The sequence below is a fragment of the Mobula birostris genome, chromosome 1, assembly GCF_030028105.1.
Source record: "Mobula birostris isolate sMobBir1 chromosome 1, sMobBir1.hap1, whole genome shotgun sequence".
NCBI classification, from domain to species: domain Eukaryota; kingdom Metazoa; phylum Chordata; class Chondrichthyes; order Myliobatiformes; family Myliobatidae; genus Mobula; species Mobula birostris.
The window spans coordinates 201,755,506-201,771,785 of NC_092370.1; the positions used below are offsets into that span (position 1 = coordinate 201,755,506).

Below are 16,280 nucleotides of genomic sequence, written 5' to 3' on the forward strand. Positions count from 1 at the left end.
AGATTTGCTAGTTCAAGGAAGTGTGGAAATACTCAAATCCAATTCAATCTCTCTGCAGCTCGTGTGGATTCAAGTATTGCTGACAACGGTCCATAATGAGGTTAAAAAAAACAATTGTTTATAAGCTCCAAATTCTGAAACCAATTCATAAAAATAAGACGCGTCAACTGGTAATAAAACTTTTGGGGTTGTGAACAATCACACACTGAAGTGAAGAAATGACTGTAGAGTTCTTCCTGGTAAAAGATACAATGCTTCCTCTGAAAATAATGTGTTCCAAAGGATTGGCAAATACAGAAAGACCCTTCATGAGTAATGAATAAACAGACTTTTTATCTGACGTCCTTTGCTTCCTTCTGACCACCAATATAAACAGACATCAATTAACTTCCATAACTAGTAAGCCCCATGGGCTCATTATTTAAAATACTAACAGGACTACTGAGGAATAAATCTGAGTAATCTTAATCTGAAGGATTAAGGCTTGATACATTGTCTATGAATGATAATAAATCATGCACTATGACACAAAACGCTTCCTTAATCACCTCATCAGTAAAGCATGTGTTTAAAATATATAATTAAAATATATCTTTCAGAAGAGGGATAATGATGCAGGGACTACCTTGTTTTACTGGGTGGCAAACTGGAGATATGTCTCTACCAAAGCAGGTGCAAGGCACTCCTTTCCTCTGCTAGCCTGCAGCCACCCTCGGGCAAGGTGTAGCACTGTTTAGTCCCTCAGTCAGGGTCACCTAAAGCCATGGGAGCAGCTGGTGGATGGTTAAATGAGTAGCTGGTACACATCACAAGCTCTGGTTATGTGACCACTGACACCAGGCAGACAATCTCTGAAGAATATTGATAATGGTTGGGGTCACCTGTCTTATAAAGAGACCGCCCAGAAGGCGGCAAAGGCAGGCCACTCTGTAGAATTTGCCAAGAACAATCGTGGTCATAGAGCATGATTGCACACATATGACATAGCACATAATGATGACCTTGCCTCAAAGGGTTTATTGATATGATTGATCCTAATACTGTTCAAAAGTTCCCCCATAGTTCTTTACCAAAAGCACTAAAATCTGGATAAGCAACCCATCCAACTTGTTGCAGTCTCTCAGATGATTGGATGCACAACAACATACAAGGAATTAAGAGTTCACACTAAAGTCATGAGATGCAATTTATATACATATAAATTCCAAATCTCCATATAAACTCCAATTTCCCCTCCAAATCTGACCAACTCCACCTCAATCACCTTTGTAAGCATTTCCCCTGAAAAGTAAAATTGTTTCTGGTTTTCACAAATGCAGTAGGAGCTCGACAATATCCAGGTTTGGACTGACAAGTGGAAGTAACATTCCAGCCTTGCAAGTGCCGGACAATGACCATCTCCAACAAGAGAGGCACTAACCATCATCCCTTGACATTCAATGGCATCACTACTGAATCTCCTACTATCTACATCCTGGAGGTTACCATTGATAGGAAACTGAGCTGATCTAGCCACATAAACGCCTTGACTACCAGAGCAGATTAAAGGCTAGGAATCCTGCGGTGTGCAACTCACTTCTTGTCTCCCCAAATCCTGTCCACCATCTACAAGGCTCGGGTCAGGAGTGCAATGGAATACTTGCCACTCACCTGGATGAGTTCAGCTCCATCAACACTCAAGCTTGACACCATCCAGTACAAGGCAGCCCACTTGATTGGTACCCCTTCCACGAGCATCCAATCCACCACCATCAACAAACAGCTGCAACAGTGTGTACTATCTACAAGATGCACTGCAATAACACAAAGTTCCTAAGGCTGCACCTTCCAGACCCACGACCACTACCATCTAGGTGGACGAGAACAGCAGATACCTGGGAACACCACCACTTGGGAATCCCCCTCCAAGTCACTCACCGTCCTGACTTGGAAACATATCGCCAAGTCATTTGTCGCTGGATCAAAATCCTGGAATTCCCTCCCTAACAGCACTGTGAGTGTATCTACACCTCAGGGACTGCAGTGGTTCAAGAAGGCAGCTCATCACCATCTTCTCAAGGGCAACTAGGGATGGGCAATAAATGCTGGTGATGTCTACGTCTTATAAATGAATAAAAAAAACAAAGCTGACAGTTCATTATTGACCTAGAGTGTTCATCTAAACCCAGAAAGTATTCAATAGTTTGCATAGACAATGGGACCAACTTGTATGGGTTGGAAAGGGGTAGTAAATATGTAATACATTCACCAACAAATTGTATCTTGATTTGTTAGTTGCTGAAGGCAAGTCTGGCTACAGTAGAAATGAGCCGGAAACTGGATTCAACTTCTATTGACTCAGTACAGAGCATTATGTAATATTTTATTTTGCAAGTCACATAATTCCACAAATTGGAACTACAGTATTCCAATTTGCAGACAGCAGAATACGAAATGTTTAGCCAATGCAAAACCGTTTCCTGACTGACTGCTTATTTCTAATAGTAGTCACTCTTCACTTAATTATCCTTAGGAGGATAATTATGCAGTAATTGCCCAATGAAATCAGGCAAGATCTTTGTTAATTACACAAGCTAAACAGTTAACTGATAACCAATGTTTACTTTGAAACCATTAAGAAATGCAACTTGTGAAAAATAATCAGTGCACTGATTACAACTACATTTAGAACAGCATACAACTTTCTAAAAAGTCAAATTTGCTTTTCCTTTTTGTTCCAACTTTCCACATTTGATGTGTAATTTCAGAATGTAATCTCTCTACATCTGTGAAAATTGTATCAACACAATTTATCAGATGTTGCTTCTGGCCATTCCAACCACTGCACCAGGGTTTCTCAACTGGGGTTCCGCAAGAGATTGTGATTAAAACTCTAAACATTGTTTTTTGAACTTTGTGCAATGCATGATGCTAGTGCTTGCAGTGGTGGACAGTGACTGAGTAGAGCCATTAGCAATCTCAGCTCAGTATGGCAGTGTGTAGTAGGACCATGTTTACTTGGTTGAGTCCATTCTCAGTTTTTGATGTGAGATAGGGGAAGCCGTTGATAATTGGCGAGTGCTGTATTGCATGGAGGGGAGGGTGATAGGCTGATAAGGAGCATGAAGTGTGTTTTCTGAGTTTTGAATAGACTCCCCCAACTTGGGCTATGACATCAGCCTCTCCCTCCCAAATTACCTTCAACTTGCCCTTGCATATTGCCAACTGACTTATGGAGTAAACAAACTCTACCCGTGTAGTAGAAAATTTAAATTTACCAAACCTACCTTTTAACAAATTAAAACCCATTTTGGCTTAAGCCAGTTATTTGACAGAAATTTATTATGTTTGCCATACGAGTTTAAAAATTTATGGAAGGGAAAAAGATTTCAAGAAAGGCAAGCTAAGCTTAACTATCTGTTCCCCGCCCCCGCCCCACCCCAAGAAAGGTTGGCTAGAAATTCATTCTCTGCTTAAAAGAGCATTGGCAATTATTTTTGGATTAGTATATCTACAACTTACTGATCACACTAACGTAATGTGAGTTATAGATATAATAATTTATTTATCCCCCCCCCCCCCCCACCCCAAGACCTGAACATTATTTCAAGTGTTTCTCTAGGACAAAAAGGTTGAGAAAGGCAAAATAGGAAGGGATGTTTACATAAGCAGAAATCAACAGCCACAGCATATTTCTGGAATTTATAGATAAAACAATTCTGTTAGAAAATAGCAAATGAATTTGGGGAGCAAATGTGGAGACAAGAGGCTAAATGCTGGAACCTGCAGCAACAAAATTCACCTGATGAACTCAGTTAGTCAAGGTGCGTGCCTGGAATTGCAGAGTTTAGATATGAAAAGTCAACATGTCCGGCTTGAATACAATTCCCACCCCCCCACAAACACTGGACAACACACTGAGCTCCTCCAGCAGAATGTTTTTGCTGGGAAGGAAACGTGCTGGGGCAAGAAGAAATTTTAACGAAATAAGGGAATCCCTTAGCAGTGCCATGGTGTGAAGAGCAAATGGGAAGGAGATGGGAAAGCCTAGAGTGTCCAATATGATTAACTTAAATGGGTGATGTAAGGAAATTGCCAGATTCAATTCAGAAAAACAGAGGAGGTCATTCACCCTTTGATTTTACCACTAAATTTACAGCTGCCTTTTCTACAATTCCTTATAAATGGTTTCCAGCAATCCAAAATCTGGAAAAATGGAAAATGAATGCTGACATAAAATTTGGAGATTCTAGTCCGCATTAGGGCAAAAGTACAAGCATGCACATCTGTAGGAAGGATATCTGAACTTGGTGAGTTAGGAAGGGTGTGGAATTTTAATTAACCAAGAACAGAGGAGATGGAGCACTTCTGAATGGTTAGGGTTGACTTTTGAAGAAAGTATTATCCTCCCATGCCCCACTGGCTAATCAGACGGGGCTGCAACCTGGCCATTTCTTCAGTGTTTGACTGTTTTATGAGGCCAAATTGCTAACTCCAAGTTCAACCCAGCATGGCTGGAAAGCTTGCAAGGAAAGGAGCCGGCTGGCTATTTTTGAGGAAAGTGACTGCCAAATGAGTTTTAAGAAAGTGAATTTCTTAGCTGAAGATTTTCAGAGTCTATGGTAAAAATGATGCTAAAATTGACAAAATTAAATTGAATCCAAATGTTTTATGGAGAAAATTTATCCTTCTCGTCTCCTGCTTCCTCCAGCTCATTTTATTCTCCTCATTCCCATATCGCCCTTCCTGCTCTACACACTTCAGAAAAATATCAGTTGCCAAGGGAGTAGACCAGTACTTTAAAACAACATGCATTTTATTTAGCAGAATAATTTAAACATGCATAGAACATAGCAACACCTTACAGGCCCTCTAACCCACAATGTTATGCCAACCTTTTAACCTACTCTAAGATCAATCTAACCCTTCCCCACCCACATAACCCTCTACTTGTCTATCATCCATGTGCCTATCTAGGGTATCTTAAATGTTTCTAATGCGTCTAATGTATTTCACAGGAATACAGTAATTCAACAATTAGCAATGTGGGGTTAACTGTTTATAGACTTAAAAATGAAAAATTTGTTTCCCACTCATTGAAGAAAAGCAAATTTTAAAATGCAAGTAAGAATGGGATAGACATGACTGTTTTAAAATCATAGCTGATAGCTTTGCTTTCCATATAGGTAGAAGTTGTGCTATTTCAGATGGTGATACCTAAACCCATAGAAAGAAGAGATTGTATTTTTAATAATTGTATTAATTCAGGGTTTTGAAGACTTAAATTACATCCCTTTGAATACAAGGGATGGAATATTCATGTTAAAACAGCAAGCTTTTTGTTCGTTTTCAATGCAAGGTTTAACTCTTCTTACATTCAGGGCCCCTTTTGACTTTGCCAAAAAAACAGTAATTCAGTTTAGCAGTCCCAGACCATAAGACATGGGAGCAGAATTAGGTCATTCAACCCATTGAGTCTATTCTGCCATTTCATCATGGCTGATCCCAGATCCCACTCAACCCCATACACCTGCCTTCTCACCATATCCTTTGACGCCCCGACCAATCAGGAAACTATCAACTTCCACCTTAAATATACCCACAAACTTGGCCTCCACTGCAGACTATAGCAGAGCATTCCACAGATTCACTACTCTCTGGCTAAAAAAAAATATTCCTTACCTCTGTTCTGAAAGGTTTCTCCTCAATTTTGAGGCTGTGCCCTCTAGTTCTGGATACCCCCACCATAGGAAACATCCTCTCCATATCCACCTTATCTCATCCTTTCAATATTTGATAGGTTTCAATGAGGTTCCCATGCATTCTTCTAAATTCCAGTGAGTACAGGCCCAAAGCTGCCAAATGCTACTCATACATTAACCCTTTCATTCCTAGAATCATCCTCACAAACCTCCTCTGGACTCTCCAATGAGATCACATCTTTTCTGAGATATGGGACCCAGAACTGTTGACAATACTCCGTGCAGCCTGACTAGTGTCTTATAACGCCTCAGCATTATCTCCTTGCTTTCATATTCTATTCCCCTTGAAATAAATGCCAATATTGCATTTGCCTTCTTTACCACAGGCTCAACCCACAAATTAACCATCTGGGAATCTTGCACGAGGACTCCCATGTCTCTCTGCACCTTTTATGTTTGAACATTCTCCCCATTTAGATAATAGTCCATACTATTGTTCCTTTTACCAAAATGCATAATCGTATACAGTATTTCCCAACACTGTATTCCATCTGCTACTTTTTTGCACATTCTTCTAATTTGTCTAAATCTCACTGCAATCGCATTGCTTCTTCAGCACTACCTACACCTCCACCCATCTTCTCAACATCTGCAAACCTTGTCACAAAACTATCAATTCCATTATCCAAATCATTGACAAACAATGTGAAAAGTAGCGGTCCCAATACTGACCCCTGAGGAGCACCACTGGTCACTGGCAGCCAACCAGAAAAGGCCACTTTTATTCCCACTTGCTGTCTCCTGCCTACCAGCCATTCCTCTACACATGCCAGTATCTTTCCTGTAACATCATGGGATTTTATCTTGTTAAGCAGCCTCTTGTGGGGCACCTTATCAAATGCCTTCTGAAAACACAAGTAAATGACATCCACTGCCTCTCCTTTGTCCATGCTGCTTGTTAGTTCCTCGAAGAACTCCAACAGATCTGTCAGGCAAGATTTCCCTTTACAGAAACCGTGCTGACTTTGACTTATTTTATCATTTTGTCTCAAAGTACCCCAAAACCTCATCCTTAATAATGGATTCCAACACTTTTCCAAGCACTGAGGTTAGGTTAACTGACCTATAATTTCCTTTCTTTTGCCTTCCTCCCTTAAGGAGTGGAGTGACATTTGCAATTTTTCAGTCCTCCGGGACCAAGCCGGAATCAAATGATTCTTGAAAGATCATGACCAATTTATCGGTTATCTCTTCAGCAACCTCTGAGGACTCTGGGATGTAGTCCGTCTGGTCCAGGCGACTTATCCACCTTAAGACCTTTGAGTTTGTCTAGCACTTTTTCCTTTGTGATAGCAATGGCATTCCCTGCACCACTAGCACACTACTGGTGTCTTCCACAGTAAAGACAGAAGAAAGTACCCATTGAGTTCATCTGCCACTTCTTTGTCCCCCACTACTATCTCACCTACATCATTTTCCAGTGGTCCAATATCAACTCACCTCCCTTTTACTCTTTATACAACTGAAAAAAAAACTTTTGGTATCCTGCGTTATATTATTGGCTAGTTTGCCCTCATATGTAATCTTTTCCCTTATTAGAGCTTTTTTTAAAGTTGTCTTTTGTTGGATTTTAATATCTTCCCAATCATCCAATTTCCCACTCACTTTTGCTACCTTATTATGCCCATTCCTTGGCTGTTATGCAGTCTTTAACTTCCTTTGTCAGCCACAGTCATCTTGCCATTTAAGAACTTTTTTCTCTATGGGACATGCCTGTCCTGCACCTTGTGATCTAGTCCCAGACACTTAGCCATCTGTGCTCTGCGGTCATGCCTTCCAGTACCCTTCTCCAAACTACATTGGCAAGCTCTTCTCTCATGCCAAGCATTTGCACCATTTTGTTGTAATAACATTTAATGTTTTCAGTTTTAGGGATTCACAAGTCAAATGTAATTTATTTCATCACCCAGTGAGGACGGAAGATGTAAACTCTTGCCTTAATAATTGGAAGGAGCTTTAGACCTGTAGAAGTGTTTGTAAAGAGCTTTGCACTGTGTAATAACGTAAATAAACACAGAACATCAATAGCTCAGAAGATTTTAGTCCTTTAGATACTAATTTACAGATTTCAAAGCTACATTTGCACTCAGCAAAAACTGAGATTCAATCCAAAAACTGTAAAAGGTTATCTGATGCCTGATTTTCATCTCATTTTACAAGTACAAATCAAAGACTATGATAGGTTCCAGTGACAAGTGCTAAGCGCTGGCCACTCCTAGCACGGAACCAATATCTTTCTACAGACCAGTGTCAATAATTGTCTACCAAGCAGATAAATGCTTCAATCTAATATCAGTATTATTTGATATCCCATTAATGCATTAAAATACTTGCAGAAACGCAACGGGGTTTAAACAGTTGTATTGTAGAATTTCAGTTGCACTGCAGTTTATAAGCCAAATTACAAATTATTATTCTCAATAAGTTTATTTAACAAACACTGTTTGTGCAAAGCTCCAACACACTTATGGCCTCTGTTTGATCTCAGAAGGACTAGGTCAAATGCTCTGGTGCTTGCCCCAGCATTAGTCTCACGGCTGAAGGAGCCAACAGTTTCCTCCCTTAACCATGAAACAACCCCCAACCTCCCTTTGTTGCAAAAATCGTTAGAAGCATGTAATGCTCAACACCCACTGTTCTTCAGGGAAAAGAAATTTAAACACACAGGATACAGACAAGATGCAAGCGCTACGCAAGCCAAAAGCTTGGATCCTTGAAGACTCGAAACAGCTCTTAATGAGATGAAAGTGGGGACTAACTGTTTGGAAATGTCCAGAAAGCAAGAAATGGGCGTCTCCATACACGTGTGGTATTAACATGGAATTCTGTCGGATCAAATAGATAACAGCAACGGTTTGCATACAGCTTTCCAATAGGGCACTGATATTAACACACCAGGTTGATAAATCCAATGTACAATGTCTGACAAAAGTTATTACACCGGTTCTCTATAAAAATAGAAGTGTTACTAAATTACATGGAAGTACACTTTCGTAATGGTTTATATAATCCTGAAATACGAGATCTATTATTGATTACTTCAACATTTTGCGCAACTTTTGGAGATAACTAGTCACGATAAAAGTTGAATTGAAATCAGGAGCAGTGGCCGGATGTCCAATGGTCCAAACTCGGCGCGGGATCGCCTCTATAAATCAATTTTCTCTTGTAATATTTTCTTAACATTAACTGTTCAAGGACACGCAAACAAGATACCAAACTCATTCTCGAAAAAACTTTAAATAATGCAATAATTCTGCAATTGCATGATATAGATTCCTTACCTGTAATTATAAGTTTTAGAATGTTCCTTTTTGCAGGACCAAACTGACAATCCTAAATACGTGAACACCAGAACACTGGGGTGCATACGTCATTGCCATAAAACGGGTTGTTATACCAAATCCTTCCCAAAAGTTTAATAACCGTTTGTCAACTACCTCCCAATTGCCAGTCAATACCTCAATCGCTTCATTCGCGAGACGACACCATTAATTGTTTAGATTAAAAAAAAACAAAATTAATGCCATCAGATTAACAAATTGACAATTCTATCCACTTTAGGGAACTATTCATTTTGTAATTTTAGTAACCATTGAATGGGGAAAAATGTTGCAACTTCAAGGTTTAAAAAAACGGTAAAAAGATTTTACAATAAACAGCTGAGCGTTACATTGAGACGAAGAGACGGTCAAACCAATGAACGTCATAAGTGGGATTTATCTAATATCGGAATGAAACGGGTTAAAATACTTTTTTTTCCTAATGTCGAGATTTAAATATCACCAGAACAAAACAAGTCTTTCATATTTACGTTTTCATCCCTCTCAGGAACCAGTACAGTTGAAATCTGCATTATACAATATGATTTACATCTCAGAACACAGCCGGCTGTTATCTTTATATTAAAAGGACAAAGACAGTTCGTACATCAACGCTTTAGCTAATGCTCTGCGGTTTCTAGAGATTATAATGTCAATTATCCGCCAAAACATGTAGGAGGCATTAAAATTAATTTCTATTTTAATTTTTCTTTCTAAAAAAACATACCTGCGCAAAATAAAGATTTAGCAGACACAACGTGAAGAACTGCAAACACACAGGGAAACAATACAGCAGCCAGTAAGGCAAAGGCTCCAACTGATTGGCCTGGACACAATTTTTAAAGTAAAACGAAAAGAGGGTAGTCCTCAGCCCTGCCCAGAGCAGACAGAGAAACAAAAATACGGTCTGGTAACTGAAGCGCTTGTGCTTATAGTGCAAGACCAACCAGAGCTGCAGGTAAACGAATAGGAAAAGCAGAGAGTACAGAGCGGTGTAAACCACGGTCAAGCCGAGCTCCACTGAGGGGGGCACCGCAGCCTCAATCGGCTTGTCCGGAGCTGCCGTCAATGATGAGAACAGACCCGCGTTCGCAGCCGAGCTCTGCGGGGACATGGTCACGAGTATCCAGCGATTGCTACGGACAAACACTCGCCATCCGTCCGCTGCCTCAGCTCCGACAACAAAAAAAACACATCCAGCCAGCCACCGACCAGCCCGCCCCCATCGGTCTCTGATTGGGGAAGCCCTGTCATCCCTTCACGTCAATCAGACCGGGAGGGGGGGGGAAATTTGAGGTGGGCGCACACGTAGTCAGAAGCCTGTGCCAGTACCGGAAGCGGCGGGCAACAGTTTAATTGACATCAGAAATAGCCAAGAATAGAAAGCGTTGTCAACGAGCGCAGCAGCAGCTCCTATGGGAGACGAGATGCCGAGTTGCCACTAATCTGGCCTGTCGGACGTTCCGATATAGAGCGCAATAGCTCCAGGTAGGGCTGTGCAAGCAGCGTTTGTGTTTTCTTTGTTTTTTGGTACATTGAGTTCTGAACTACGTGGTGATATTTTATATTGCCTTGAAAATTAAACGGAATCCTGAACGATATTAATCGAAGGCGCTCAAAAATCTGAAATAAAATCAGAAAAAAATAACAGGCCAGGTAATAACTTCGGATAGCGAAACGGAATTAAATGTTTCAATTTGTTGGCTATCCATCAGAACGTTTGGTAGTAGGCAATCGAGCCGAAATAACCTGCCTGTCCTGGCCGACCTATTGTCTCAGCTTGCTCGTGCCCCACCGAACTCGTTTCTGCATACCTCGACACGGTTTTATCCCCTCTTGTTCAATCCCTTCCGACCTATGTTCGTGACACTTCTCACGCTGTTAAACTTTTCGACGATTTTAAGTACCCTGGCCCTCACCGCTTTATTGTCACCATGGATGTCCAGTCCCTATATACTTCCATCCCCCATCAGGAAGGTCTCAAAGCTCTCCACTTCTTTTTGGATTCCAGACGTAATCAGTTCCCCTCTACCACCACTCTGCTCCGTCTAGCGGAATTAGTCCTTACTCTTAATAATTTCTCCTTTGGCTCCTCCCACTTCCTCCAAACTAAAGGTGTAGCTATGGGCACCCGTATGGGTCCTAGCTATGCTTGCCTCTTTGTTGGCTTTGTGGAACAATCTCTATGTTCCGTGTCTATTCTGGTATCTGTCCCCCACTTTTCCTTCGCTACATCGACGACTGCAGTGGCGCTGCTTCCTGCACGCATGCAGAGCTCGTTGACTTTATTAACTTTGCCTCCTACTTTCACCCTGCCCTCAAGTTTACCTGGTCCATCTCCAACACCTCCCTCCCCTTTCTAGATCTTTCTGTCTCTACTATAAGCCTACTGACTCTCACAGCTATCTGGACTATTCCTCTTTTCACCCTGTCTCTTGCAAAAACGCCAATCCTTTCCCGCAATTCCTCCGTCTCCGCCGCATCTGCTCTCAGGATGAGGCTTTTCATTCTAGGATGAGGGAGATGTCCTCCTTTTTTAAAGAAAGGGGCTTCCCTTCCTCCACTATCAACTCTGCTCTTAAACGCATCTCCCCCATTTCACGTACATCTGCTCTCATTCCATCCTCCCGCCACCCCACTAGGAATAGGGTTCACCTGGCCCTCACCTACCACCTCAACAGCCTCCGGGTCCAACATATTATTCTCCGTAACCTCCGCCACCTCCAACGGGATCCCACCACTAACACATCTTTCCCTTCCCCCCCCCCCACCACCGCTTTCCGCAGGGATCACTCCCTACGCGACTCCCTTGTCCATTCGTGCCCCCCATCCCTCCCCACTGATCTCCCTCCTGGCACTTATCCGTGTAAGCGGAACAAGTGCTACACATGCCCTTACACTTCCTCCCTTACCACCATTCAGGGCCCCAAACAGTCCTTCCAGGTGAGGCAATACTTCACCTGTGAGTCGGCTGGGGTGATATACTGCGTCCGGTGCTCCTGATGTGGCCTCTTATATATTGGCGAGACCCGACGCAGACAGGGAGACCGCTTTGCTGAACACCTACGCTCTGTCTGCCAGAGAAAGCAGGATCTCCCAGTGGCCACACATTTTAATTCCACATCCCATTCCCATTCTGACATGTCTATCCACAGCTTCCTCTACTGTAAAGATGAAGCCACACTCAGGTTGGAGGAACAACACCTTATATTCCATCTGGGTAGCCTCCAACCTGATGGCATGAACATCGACTTCTCTAACTTCCGCTAATGCCCCACCTCCCCCTCGTACCCCATCTGTTACTTACTTTTATACACACATTCTTTCTCTCACTCTCCTTTTTCTCCCTCTGTCCCTCTGAATATACCCCTTGCCCATCCTCTGGGTTCCCCCCCCTTGTCTTTCTTCCCAGGCCTCCTGTCCCATGATCCTCTCATATCCCTTTTGCCTATCACCTGTCCAGCTCTTGGCTCCATCCCTCCCCCTCCTGTCTTCTCCTATCATTTTGGATCTCTTTCCCCCCCCCCCCAACTTTCAAATCTCTTACTCACTCTTCCTTCAGTTAGTCCTGACAAAGGGTCTCGGCCCGAAACGTCGACTGTACTTCTTCCTAGAGATGCTGCCTGGCCTGCTGCGTTCACCAGCAACTTTGATGTGTGTTGCCGAAATATGAATTCTGTTTTCTTCTCTCTGCTGATGTTGCTTCTCTGTCTGAGTATTTACAGCATCTTGAGTTTTTGTGTGGGTAGTAGTTGTTTAGTCATAAATCAATCAATTCGGCTAATTCTCAGAAGTACAATCCACGCCTGTGAATGAGTCCCGTAAACTATTTTCTCTTATAAATACCCATCCACTTTTTTTCGAGGGCACCGTTTCTGTTTCAAACACCCTTGCAGACAACATATTCCAGAGCACAATTACACAATGATCATTTAGCCAGAATCTTAAACCTGCATCCCCTCGACCAATTTGCTAATGGGAGCTGCTTCTTGCTATAATGGTTTTGTTACTGTTGTAAAAGCTTTGATCCAAGAAAAAAGTCACCCGGTTTTCTAGTGAACGCAGCAGGCCAGGCAGCATCTCTAGGAAGAGGTACAGTCGACGTTTCGGGCCGAGACCCTTCGTCAAGACTAGCAACTTTTATGTGTGTTGCTTGAAATTCCAGCATCTGCAGATTTCCTCGTGTGACCAGGTTTTCTAGAACCCTTTGCTCTTGGAACCACACTAGTATTTTTTAAATTTAGAAAATGCTGCAAAAACCATTTCTAGCGAGACAATCAAGGTAACGTTTCAGGTTACCAATTCTTTAGTACGGGAAAACTAGATTTTTTAAAAAAATGGGGAGGGGAAGTAAAAACAAAAGGAAAGGATGCTGGTTTAAGTTAACATGGGAAAGCGATGGGATGAATAGAACAAAAGTAGGTGTTGAGAAAGTGTAAGTGGCATTAGCAGAATCATTGCCAATTGATGTTATCTGAAACATTGGAGATAGTAGTTATAACCTGAATTTATTCAACCCAATTGAAAGATTGAAGCATTCATTCTTTTTTTTTCTTTCTTTCCTTACTGATCTGCTGGAGCTGTTGCACGTTTCCAGCGCTTTCTATTTTCAGCCCCGTGTTTAGCCTGGAGGGTTAAATAGGTCTGATTTGAAATATGGAGTTAAGTGTCATAAGATAATGCCATGTTTCAATGGAAGACTACTAGAAGTGGAGAAATCAAAGTGGGACAGTGTGGAAGATCACATTGATAGGTGAGCTGCATATAAGAGAGGAGACAAGTTTTGCTAAAACTGCTTTCTAAAAGCTTTGATTGGCTGCATTCTGAAGAGCTTTCCTTACCATTCTCTGTATAATCCAAGGGTTGAGTATTTGGTGAAAAACTCGTTGTATCTCTGGAGTTGGTTAAATGAATGGAAACACTCCAAGACCTTAAACCTTTACCCCTTTACATGCTCAGGTGATTAACCTCATGCACTTGTAACCTAAAGCCATCTGCACAGTGCCCTTTTATCAGTCTTCTCTTTATACCCTACATGATCCCTTTAGATCCACCTTTTGATGGACTGCGAGATAGATTATTTTTGTTTTGGTTTCTTATCACAAGGAAAATTATTTCCAGTTTATCAAATCTTTACAGAAGCTGAGCTCAGAAGCCCAGGTTTATTGTCACTAACAAATGTCATGAAGTTTGTTTTTTTTTGTGTGGCAGAATACAGTGCAGGATTAACAAATTAGTATAAGTCACAATATAAATGAATGAACACTGCAAAATAGGAGTAATGAGGTATTGTTCATGTGTCCATGGACAATGACATCTGTTGGCAGAGGAGAAGAAGCTGCTCCTGAACTTTGGTTTGAACTTTGGTTGGCCATCTCCAACGGGATCCCACCACTAAGCACATCTTTCCCTCCCCCCCTCCCCCGCTTTCCGCAGGGATCGCTCCCTATGAACTCCCTTGTCCATTCGTCCGTCCCCCCATCCCTCCCCACTGATCTCCCTCCTGGCACGTATCCTTGTAAGCGGAACAGGTGCTACACATGCCCTTACACTTCCTCCCTTACCACCATTCAGGGCCCCAGACACTCCTTCCAGGTGAGGTGACACTTCACCTGTGAGTCGGCTGGGGTGATATACTGCGTCTGGTCCTCCCGATGTGGCCTTCTATATATTGCCAAGACCCGATGCAGACTGGGAGATCGTTTTGCTGAACACCTACGCTCTGTCCGCCAGAGAAAGCAGGATCTCCCAGTGGCCACATATTTTAATTCCACATCCCATTCACATTCTGATATGTCTATCCACAGCCTCCTCTACTGTAAAGATGAAGCCACACTCAGGTTGGAGGAACAACACCTTATATTCCGTCTGGGTAGCCTCCAACCTGATGGCATGAACATTGACTTCTCAAACTTCCGCTAATGTTCCACCTCCCCCTTGTACCCCATCCATAATTTATTTATATACACACTTTTTCCCTTTCTCCTTTTTCTCCCTCTGTCCCTCTCACTATACCCTTTGCCCATCCTCTGGGTTTTAACCCCCCCCTCCCCCTTGTCTTTCTACCTGGGCCTCCTGTCCCATGATCTTCTCATATCCCTTTTGCCAATCACCTGTCCAGCTCTTGGCTCCATCCCTCCCCCTCCTGTCTTCTCCTATCATTTTGGATCTCCCCCTCCCCCTCCCACTTTCAAATCTCTTACTAGCTGTTCTTTCAGTTGGTCCTGACGAAGGGTCTCGGCCCGAAACGTCGACTGTACTTCTTCCTAGAGATGCTGCCTGGCCTGCTGCGTTCACCAGCAACTTTGATGTGTGTTGCCTGAACTTTGGTGTGGGTTTTCAAGTTCCTTTACCCCCTCTCCAGTGGTAGTAACGAGAAAAGGACATTTCCTGGATGGTCAGGATCCTTAATGATGAAGACCACCCTCTTGGACACTGCCCTTTGAAGATGTCCTCAGTGTTGTGTGCCCGTGATGGAAATGGTTGAATCTACAACCTTCTGAGGCCTCTTACGATCCTGTGTATTGCCCTCTCCATATGCAGCCTGTTAGAATGCTCTCCATGGTGCAGGAGTAGAAATTTGCTAGTGTTTAGCGACATGCTATCTCCTAATGACGTAGGAGATAGTATGCTTCTTCACGATTGCATCATTCTGCTAGGCCCAGGGTAGATCCTGTCAGGTGTTGACACCAAGGAACTTGGAACTACTCAACCTTTCCACTGCTAACCCCTCAATGAGAACTGGTGTGTGTTCTCCCAATTTCCCCCGTCCTGAAGTCCACAATCAGTTCCTCGACTTTTTTTTTCTACTTTTTATTAGATAAGTGTTGATTAATTATGATTTTCATATTGAAGCAACGTATCAGCTTCATAAGCCGGCTGGTGGCCTAGTGGCATTAGCGCTGGACTTCAGGGCGAGAGGTCCTGAGTTCGAATCTGGCCGGCTCCTTTGCACGCTCCCCATCTGTGCCTGGGTTGAGTGTCGAGCTAACAACTCAACCTCGTAAAAAAAAAACCTGGAGCGGGATGGGCTCCGCCAGGTTTCAGAAGACACGCCGTACGATGAGCATACCAAAAAGATCGGTGCAAAATGCTTGTCATGACAGCGCCCCCAACGACTCCACCAGGAGTTATACACGCGCGCGCGCGTGCGCACACACACACACACACACACACACACACACACACACACACACACACACACACACACACACAC

The 16,280-nt window shown here is 42.7% G+C and overlaps 2 protein-coding genes across 5 annotated transcripts in view; one reads left to right on the top strand and one right to left on the bottom strand.

The window, feature by feature from the left end:
• The window catches only part of gpr137c (G protein-coupled receptor 137c), a 49,313-nt gene extending 39,079 nt beyond the window's left edge, over positions 1 to 10,234 (bottom strand). For all 3 annotated transcript variants that reach the window (XM_072268966.1, XM_072268957.1, XM_072268948.1), the window contains exon 1: positions 9,792 to 10,234. In XM_072268966.1, coding sequence (XP_072125067.1) covers positions 9,792 to 10,178 — 387 coding nt within the window. In that variant the 5' untranslated portion in view covers positions 10,179 to 10,234. The remainder of the gene's footprint in view (positions 1 to 9,791) is intronic.
• Positions 10,235 to 10,396: 162 nt separating this feature from the next.
• Positions 10,397 to 16,280, top strand: part of txndc16 (thioredoxin domain containing 16) — a 106,595-nt gene continuing 100,711 nt past the window's right edge. Inside the window, exon 1 of one of the 2 annotated variants that reach the window (XM_072268911.1) lies at positions 10,397 to 10,552. The gene's annotated coding sequence lies outside the window, so the exon portion shown is untranslated. Of the gene's footprint in view, positions 10,553 to 13,673; positions 13,818 to 16,280 lie in introns of those variants that run through there. The other variant, XM_072268921.1, reaches the window with a different exon arrangement.